This window comes from Asparagus officinalis, chromosome 3 (assembly GCF_001876935.1).
Source record: "Asparagus officinalis chromosome 3, Aspof.V1, whole genome shotgun sequence".
In the NCBI taxonomy this organism is placed as follows: Eukaryota; Viridiplantae; Streptophyta; class Magnoliopsida; order Asparagales; family Asparagaceae; genus Asparagus; species Asparagus officinalis.
Window position 1 is genome coordinate 94,326,560 of NC_033796.1, and position 9,894 is coordinate 94,336,453.

At 36.4% G+C, this 9,894-nt stretch overlaps 1 protein-coding gene across 1 annotated transcript; it reads right to left on the minus strand.

Moving 5' to 3' along the window:
* Positions 448-8,945, minus strand: LOC109834479. The gene is made up of 6 exons (XM_020402502.1): positions 8,833-8,945; positions 8,693-8,779; positions 6,494-6,808; positions 2,786-2,987; positions 1,267-1,495; positions 448-976 (listed from the first exon to the last, which is right to left on the minus strand). The coding sequence occupies exons 1-6, from the start codon at positions 8,842-8,844 to the stop codon at positions 733-735; spliced, it is 1,089 nt and encodes a 362-aa protein (XP_020258091.1). The 5' UTR covers positions 8,845-8,945; the 3' UTR covers positions 448-732.

Below are 9,894 nucleotides of genomic sequence, written 5' to 3' on the forward strand. Positions count from 1 at the left end.
AACCTTAGGCATGGTGTTGAAGAAGGCATGCTCTATGATTGCTATGATGCGTGGTCCTGTGACAAATTGTTGGGAGCCACATTTATTTTATTTCATTTTATTTATTATTGGTTTCCTTGGCCATACTTGTTCTGAATATGGTCTCAAATTTGCACAATGAGCAACAATCTGCAATCAATTATTGCAGTTGAGATTCAACGCCTTGATTCAGTCCAGAGGATGAACATATGATATTACATCAATATTACATATTAACATCAGGTGTTAAGATCCAACCATAACATTAAAACTCTAATAAAACACAAATACCAGGCAAAAAAAATATAGTTTTAAGAGTACAAGGTTGGCAAATCCGTAAGTTTTCACGCAAGGCTTGCTCAGGTACCCCCCATTATGGAACAAAACTTCATCATGCATATTTCTTAATTATTTCATTCCATCCTCAAGTGACAAGGGAAACCCTGCACATTTTATTCCAGTTCCAAGAGAGAAAATTGCATAACCAGTTACAATCTAATGGACAACACCATAGGCTAAAATCTCATAATTTAAAATTAATCACTTGCTTTTACCATGATCGAAAACAAGGGGAAACATGCCCAGTATTACAACTTACAGCAAAATTCTACAGTCGATAAAAGTAAACTGTGACATACAGTTCTTTCTTCCAGATGCCATTTTCTAATTCCGGTGGCTTGTTGAACAATTCTATGTGTGAAGAGTTTCAGTGTGCTAATGATCAACAATTTCTTCATACTGAATTTCTTCAGAGGTAACCTTCACATCGTCTACATCATCCCCGACATGATGAGTTGTTGCCTCATTTGTTGTACCTTCAGGCCTGCTGCTTTCAAATGTAGGATGACCTGATTCTGTTGCATTACCTGCCATAGTTTTGTCCATCATCCCTGATATTGCTAATGTGGGGGACCACTCAAGCACATCATCAATAATGTTTGAAACTCTCTTTTGATACCTGCAAAAGGAGCACAAATTAACACCATAATACATAAATACTATTGGGTTTTTTGGTTACATGCCCCCAAATTATCAATATTTTTTAAGGACCACCCTTCAACCATTTACTACTTTACGTCGTTTGGTTTGGAGGTAGAAACATCCAAGTTTAAGATTTGGGGGCATTTTAATATATATCAAGATTTGGGGGTAACGTAATAACTATTGATGATTTGGTAGGCATGTAGCCCAAAAACCAATATTTTATTACAGAAACAAAAGAAGCTCAGATTGGGATTCATAACATACCTTGCCCTAGCAGCCTCATCAGGGGCATGGTGCCGAAGCAACAGAATGACCAGTAAAGTAACAGCGGCATAAAAGAGCCTTGATGTCCACTTGGGTGGTTCACCTTCGTCTTTCTTGGGCCAGAACCGGATCAGCTCCCTAAATGTTGTTTCTTCAGCATTGATATTGGGGAAGAACCAAATACGTTTTCCAAGAAGCATCCATAGTGCACCGAAAATTGCACCTCTAACTGCAGGTTAATGAGAAAGGTGAAAGGACTTCAGAGAAAAGGCCTGATTTCTTTTGCCTCCGGAAAATAAGACCAATCCCAACTTTAATAACCATGATTGAAAATGAGAGGACAAGAGAAACTTTTGAGTATCAAGTTCTAGCAGATTTTGTTATCATTGCGTCATGGTACAAACATCAGTCACTGATAGAAGTGTGTATGCTATAAATGTTAACATTTCTTTCAACTCCAGTACTTTCATCCTCCTGAGTTCTGTACTAATCCGTCTATGATACACAAGTCAAGCCTTCTTAACCTAGATCTCATCTTATCCACAACTGAAGCTACCTCTCAGCTTTTAATGAATGTACCAATACTTCTTTGAGATAATGGTGTTAATTTCATCACAACACTTGAACTTCAGCTACAATCATTTTCATGTGAATTGTCAAAACATTAAAAGGAAACTGAAAACTATAGCACCTTTCTCCTGGCTTGGATTGGATTTATGCCACATTTTACTGATTTCTACCAACTATTGATAAAAAAGCCGATGACACGATTAGGAAAAACCCAGTAAAAACCCATATGATAAATACAGTCATAGAATGCAATAAGCAGAATGGATATATGCATTGATTGTCCTGATGTACATTACCCAAACTGCTGGAATCATGGAATAGAGGATTCACCCCTGTGCAGTTAATGCTAAATTTTGTAACATAAAGTAGTTAAACTGGAATTATTCTAGAATTTAACAGTTCCATTTGGGAGAATAAAGGGTGAACCATTGAATGGAGGATTACCCCTGTGTACTTAATGCCAAATTTTGTAACTTAAACTGGTTAAACTGAAATTATTCTAGAATTTAACATTTCCATTTGGGAGAATAAAGGGTGAACCATTGATTACCAGAGCACTAAAAAGAGATGGAGAAGAGAGACTGTTGTGTGTGTGTGTGTGGGGGGGGGGGGGGGGGGGGCACGAGTGTGCGTTTAAGGTCAATGGAAATTTAACAATATTATAAGAGTGTTAATAACACAGAAGCAGCTCTGAGAAAAGGCTTCAAAGTTCAAAACTTATCATCAACTCATGGAAAGAAGAAACCTATTAAGTTTTTCATACTATATAATTACGTATATGTGTGCGCGTGTGTCGTGCCATGATGTTCATATAGTGCTACAAAATCAAGATCTCAAATAGGAAAGACCAGTTCTCGTATTAACTATAATGCTGACTTGCCAATGTAAGATAAGATAACCAATATATACTAAAACGGAAAGAGAGTGTTTATAATATCAGTAAACTTACTTAAGAGCAGTGTTGCTATAAAAAGTAGAGCTCCAGCGCATGAGTAGAGAACAACAATCTTGACCTGGTACGGGTACACTGGAAACAAGCACACTGCTAATGCTGCCACTGGCCAGAGGAACGAAAGAATTGTTTGCCATAATGCACGTCTTTTCATAAAAGCCCACGCAAAGAAAGCGTCGTTTTCAGAGAAAACTTGCTCCTGCAGACATCATGCAAGCAGAGAATGAATACTACAACATACCATGCAAAGATTTAGCTTAATAATAAACGTGAAACACTGTAAGGTTTTCTTAGGTGCAAATAAATTTAGAGAATCAGATAAAAGGAAATTATTGGCTCACTAAAACAAAAGGAAAATAGTAAATGCAGACGTGAAATTAACATTTGTCTAAGAAAAGCTTTGGTGCTTCAAGAGATGCAAGTATCTTACTCCATGTAAATTAGGAATATGTTTTCATTTTGTACCATGTTCATTATTGGCTAAAAGATGGATAAAAAACAAGCTAAATTATATAGATAAAACACCAGATATCCTGCAAATAAACAACCACCTTGGTGGGCATCAAAAAGTGCAAATACTGACCATATATATTGCAGAAAGCTTTCAGTATGAGCCCAGTGATCCCAAGACCAATTGGTACATAGAAGACTCGCACGAATGCACCAAAACCATGGTAACCATAGTTTCATATTACGCATGGTCAGAAAGGATATGTTTCAAGCAAAACAAATTTATTTGCTGCTTCAAACCCTAAAGGAAGTTAATGTGCAGATGTTAGAAAGCATGGAATACATTAGAACATCATCAAGTTTGTTAATTTTTCTAATCCTGTTTTCTTTTAAGAAAAGACAGTGAAAGGAAAAAAGAACACCCCACACATACATGTTAAAGCTAGAAAAACTTTTGATGGTGTTACTTAACATGAAAGTGCTGTTACAAAATAATTTGACTAACAATCCTTATCAATTGAATGAAACACAACCCAGGTTGGTGGTCGAGACAAAAACATAAGCTACTTAACAGCCGACTATGATTAGAGGATGCAGATGCAAGTGTCAAGCTTTGAGACACATACAAAATGTCACGCTCAAACACATACGTGAGGTGTTGGGCTCCGGCAATGAGAATCAAAAATCTAGAGAAGATGATAGATACGGCCATGCATATTTCATCTAAATATATACATATCTGGCTTCTGTTAATACATGTATTAGTTTCCATTCATTTATTAAAGAATTTAATTATTCATAAAATATTTCATTTTTGTCAGAAGCATGTTGTATCCCGTCATGTATACAATATTGAGGTAACCAATGTTACATTAAACGCTGGGCGCTTCTAGGCGTCAGACTTGGCGCCTAGCGCTTAGTCGCCTAGGCGGGCGCCTAAGCGGTTTCTGGACGTTTTTTTTCTTTCTCCATTTAAGTGGTGGTCGATAAGGTTTTGTTGAAGGTCGGAGGAGGTAGTGAAGATGTTCATATTTGGAGGTTAATGGAGTTTGGAGGACGTGTAGGCTACGACACATAAAATCACAATCAAGGCCTACATGATGCAATCCACGTAAGCAGACAATGCTCCCCTAAACGCTCGTAAAATCTAGGTGGGCAGCCTAAATACCGCCTAGGCACTAGGCGCTAGTTAGACGGTCTAGGTACCGCCTAGGCCTAGGCGTACGCCTAAGTGGACTAGGCGGAGGTTTTTTAAAACAGTGGAGGTAACTAACAGCTTATAAATTTCTACATGTTGGACACAGATGGAAAAAAATGTTGTGATACAAGTGTGTTGAACACAAATTTTGTTAGGTGAAACCATCCTACCCAAAAGGCTTAATTGACAAGAGTTATTCCTTCTGATCCAGAAATTTCAATTCCACAAATATGAAATCTTAGTAAGTGTTCACCTTACTCTAAAATATCATTTCAGAATATAAAATTATAACACGCAACACTCACCACAATATAAGAGTTTTGATATAGTAGAAGGGGCTCTAATATGGCATGAAAGTATCTCGGGTTCAAAGCCCACTGGACATGCATCTAAACTGGATTTAAAAAAGGTATCACCACCCAAAATAGCACAGATTTTACTCCATGAAGAGCACAGTCGCCCAGTGAGGGGTGTTAGAGTACAAAATTATAAACTCAATGCTCATTACAACTTCAGACTTGTCGTGTAACAGAAGGATTTTAAGATCAGTTAACATCAAGTTTAAGATCATTGAACATCAACTTTTTTCTTAACCACAAATTCTAAAGTGCCAGAGTAATTTTAGAAGTACTTTCGCATGTTGCAACGCACAACCAGAAGCTAAAAGCCAATATAACATTTTCTACTAGAAAGGATGGTGAAGTTGACTAAGAAGTAACAAGATAAGGACAAGTTCTTCACCAATTAGAGTAGAGTTGCACCAAGAACTAAGAATTTGAGACAGAACAAAAGGATGGCAATTGAAGAAAGAAATAAGGTAGATGGATCACTAGTAGAAAAGAAGGTATAGTCACCTTATTCCTTATGTTAACATGGGCATCAAAATATTGAATCCCTTTATAATAAGATGTTACCAGTTGTCCGTTCGATAGCAGTGTCTCAAGCAGGAAGACTCTGAATTTGATGCCTCAAAATATCTCCAAATACTGACTACAGACATCAACAAGTACATGATTCTCCTTATCCCAACTTCAAACATTACTTTACACTAGAATATGTGGCTCAAAACAGAACTTCCCAAAGTTACCATATTCTTATGACACTATACATCATACAGATATCTTTATCTTCAGCAGTCAGATTTTTTGGTTATGGTAGTGCTTTTCAAGGGGAAAGGCATGAGAATAAACAAAGAAAGCAAGTTTATGTTTTATAGGAACAGTAGCTAGAAGGTAAGATAACAAAATAATGGGTACCTTTTGTGGATAGCATCAATATCTTATAACAATATGTCTATTCCACAATATGTGGTTATAATAACCACTAAACAATCTCCCCCGACTAATATTGGTTCTTGCTACTATTGATATATATAAGAACAAGTATAGAAGCAATTATAAGTACAATGTTGGTGCAGCTGGCATTGCCAATAACTAGTGGATAGTTATTAGTTGAACTGTGGAAAATAAAATATTTATTTTCATGAGATAATTTATACCATACTATTTAAGTTTCATCTTAGGTGTTTCATGTCTTTTATGATACAAAGTTAATAGATATAAAGATGGGAATATGTGCATATAAGCTTACCCAGCATGAAACAAATACCATCCAGACATCACAGAAACAGGAGAACATAATTAAAAAAAATGCACGATGTTAAAAAGGAAATAATTGAATTGCATATGCTGTCCTTTCTGGGAAGCAGTCATCTTTTGTTGCACGTGTTTTTAATGCATGTTAACTAGGAAGTGATATGAACATGCAGTGATAATGTAACTTCACAAATATAACTTATAAGACTAAAAAAACCTAACAAAACTAAAGGTTCTGTAATAAACAATTGTCAACTGGAATCTTTTTTCATGGTAACAGTTTAGTATCATATTATATATGAAACTATACAACAAGTTTACAGGCTGAATCAGCATATCTAACGCTGCCTAGATATACAACTCTAATAATGATGTATTGTGGAATTAACAATCCAAGGAAAAATAGAATGACAAAATAAAACCAGTCACATGCTTCTCTAGGGATAAGAAAAAGGTACTTACATGATATATCTCCAAATGTGCAGGCCAAGAGGACAACTTCTTCTTCCCAGGTCTAACAGTTTTCATCACACGGTCACATCTTACTATAAGATTCTTCCTGAGCAAAGTATTCACAATATCTTCTGTATCCAAATCTTTATCTGCTCCTAGTATTTCTTTAAGCTCAGGATGATTTCTTAAGAAAACTGTGACGTCCTTCCCTCTAAAATATTCAACCCTTGCTTCTTGCATAATGGCCCATCTAGATTCCAGTTGCTTATTGTCTCGAACCTTCTCAGCAAACACCTGATATACATCTTTCTGCCCAGCTGATTTCTGCAGGTACCACATAACTTTTAGGGATCAAGATAAAATGCGCAGTTAAGTTACAGGTAAGGATCAATAAACGCAACAGTCCCACAAAACAGTATGCAACAGTTCCACAAAAGAGCTAAGGATGTCTAAGAGTAGAGACTACAGGCTGCATGTTATGACCAAACCATGAAAAGGAAAAAAGGAAAACTTATATCACCATATTTGATTATTTACAATAAACGGTTCCTATATATCTGGAACTGGCATTAAAAGTTCCCAACATCCAATAAGGTGGTCGAGATCTAAAAATACAATTAAAAATTTTGAAGATGGTGCGCTGCTCAGAACTAATCAAACAGTCTCCAGGTCATGCAGTAAAGGTAGTAGTGACCAATGGTAAGGGAAGAAAGTTCTATGAATAGTAGAGGGGTTAGGGGATTGACCCAGAAGTTATCCTATGAAATTTGAAGCATTTAAATATAATATTTTGGGAAACAGATAATGGACTTTTATGTTTGGAAAGATGATGAAGTTGTTCGAATACATTATTCCTACTCTTTGTTTTCCCTCTATAACTCCAATTTACTACTCCACCTGAAAATGAGTATTAGCTCTTAATCCAGTTATACATGCTGGTTAACAGAATTCTTTTAACCGGTCTTAAATTCTAATAACTTTAAACTAAAAAGTACCTAAATTCATTTACCAAAAAAACTGTTTGGCAATGTAAACTCTGGTTAAAGCCCCTTAAACAATTATTTAACCCATTGTCAAACATCTGTTTGCCATTACCAACCATGAAGTCCATTGGAACTAAAGTATGTGAAACCTCCTTGAGCAAAATAAATAGGGCATAATGGAACTTGCCTTTAACGTACCTTAACTTCTAAATGCTGACTCAAATTACCAAAATTTATTTTAATTGGCAAAATAAACTAGGGTTAAAGCTCCTCAAACAGTTACTTACACCACTGTGAAACATAAACTAGCTACGATCAGCCATGGAGTAGAGATCAGAATGAAAGCTTTTCCCAGGTCAAAAACCAATGGGATTATTTCCTTCCATTTCCCATGGCCTCATGACAGAAGAGAGAATATAAGAAACAAACTAGAACAAAAGAAATATATGAGAAATAAAGCTTTCTGGCCCTGCAATTGGTTTAGAGAATGCCTGATAAGCCGCAGCAACTGAAAACTGTGACTAGTAATGAACCCTTTAATTATGCATGATAGAAGAAATGGAAGGCAAATAAACAAGGATTTGGATCGTAAAATTTCAGAATTAAAAGCACAAAGAAAACAAGCATGATTTAAGTTAATATATAGTCTTACCCCATAAGGCGCACATAAAAATTCCACCTTTATACTGTGAGGAGCACCAATAAAACTTTTCTCTGACACCCACAAACTTGTTCTTAGAATAATTACCAATTTGGGTAACAATCTTCATTTAAAAACCATATTCTACTAATAGAAATGGGTTTGTAGGGTTTCAATCAACAAATTCCCTCCCATTCAATCCCAAACATATAGACACTCCTATCCACATTTTCAAAAGATCAAAGTACCACAAAACGAGCCATGAAGAAATTGATGCTGAACCCCTAAATTTTGTTCCAAAAAGAAAAACATTTAACCCCAACAAACTTTTAGCTAAATATTACCAGATTTGGCTTTAATCATACCCGGCACACCAAAAAAACAAAAAAAAAACAAAAATCACATTTTGGATCTACAAATGGGCTCTTAGGGTTTTAATCCACAACGTCCCTCTCATTGAATTCCAAACATATTAAAAAAACTCTTTGATCCCGAGATACGACGAACAATCCTGAAGAATTGAGACTAAACCCTAAATTGATCCCAAAATGAAAGGCGAAAAAAATTCACAGAAATTGATCGAACCTTTGACGAGGAATTGGAATCAGATAGATCCCTACTGCTGCCGCCATTATTCTGAGGGGCTCGGCGGATCCTCTTCTTCTCCGTCGACTGCTGCCGCCATTATTCTGAGGGGCTCGGCGGATCCTCTTCTTCTCCGTCGCCGATTTAGTCATTTGAATCGTTTTTATTTTATTTTTTATGTTTCTCCTTTGTTTTCACTTCGGACCCATTTTCTCCCCCTTTATTGTGTGAAATTTAGCTTCTTGTCTGCAACTGCTACGGAAAGGAAGAGTTAAGTAGCTACCGCTCTGTAAAATTTTCAGGATAAAAGCGCCATTTGGGCATGGGCTGGCCCGGCTCAAGCCGTATTTAACGTAACCGGCCCGGATCAAATTGGGTCGGGCCAATTCTAGCCTAGTATTCATCCAAGTCGTGGGCCGGGCTGGGTGAAGTTCTAAATAAGAGAACATTTGGTTTGGCTCTACACGAATTAAGCTCAGCCCTAATGAGTCTTGCTCCGTGTATGTCCAACCCCGGGCCGTTATTTTTCCTTTTTTTTTAGCCTGCTAACAGTAAGCTAGCAATTGATAGACGGGCTACTATCAACAGGCCAGTAAAACCGAAGGTCTTTAGACTTTTGGCCCATGGGCAAACAATAGCTTTAGCTCGCTGCTATTTGCTTGTAGGGATTCCTACAAATAGACAATAGGCCTCGGACCACAAGCTCGCATGAGTTTTTAATTCTTTTTTTTCCTAAAAGACATGAACCATTTGGCTCTTTTCTTTGTTAAAAAAAAGAGCCATTTGGCTTACGCTTTTTAGCAATAGAAGCTAGTTAATAAATGATAGGGGATAAATAAAATAAATTTGTAAGTACACAACTATCAAGTTATAGTATAGAAAGATGTCGATCCCTCGAGAAATGTGTGTAGAAAAAACTCTAAAATAGTTCCTTAAAGTTGTGTGTGTGGACAATTAGGAGTAAATAGTGTAAGTGTGGAGAGATATAAGGAAAGTGTGTGACTATTTTAAATAAAAGAAAACTAGAACAAGAGGGGAGAAAGAGAGTGATCTAATAAAACAAGAAAATTTAAGAAGAAAATTCAAAACGAGGAAAAAGGAAAAGGGAACAAAGAGGAAAAAAAGAACTAAAAGTAAAAATAAAATAAGAAAAGAGGAATCAAGTGAGAAATCAATATAAAAAGGTGAAAAAATCAAGTGGA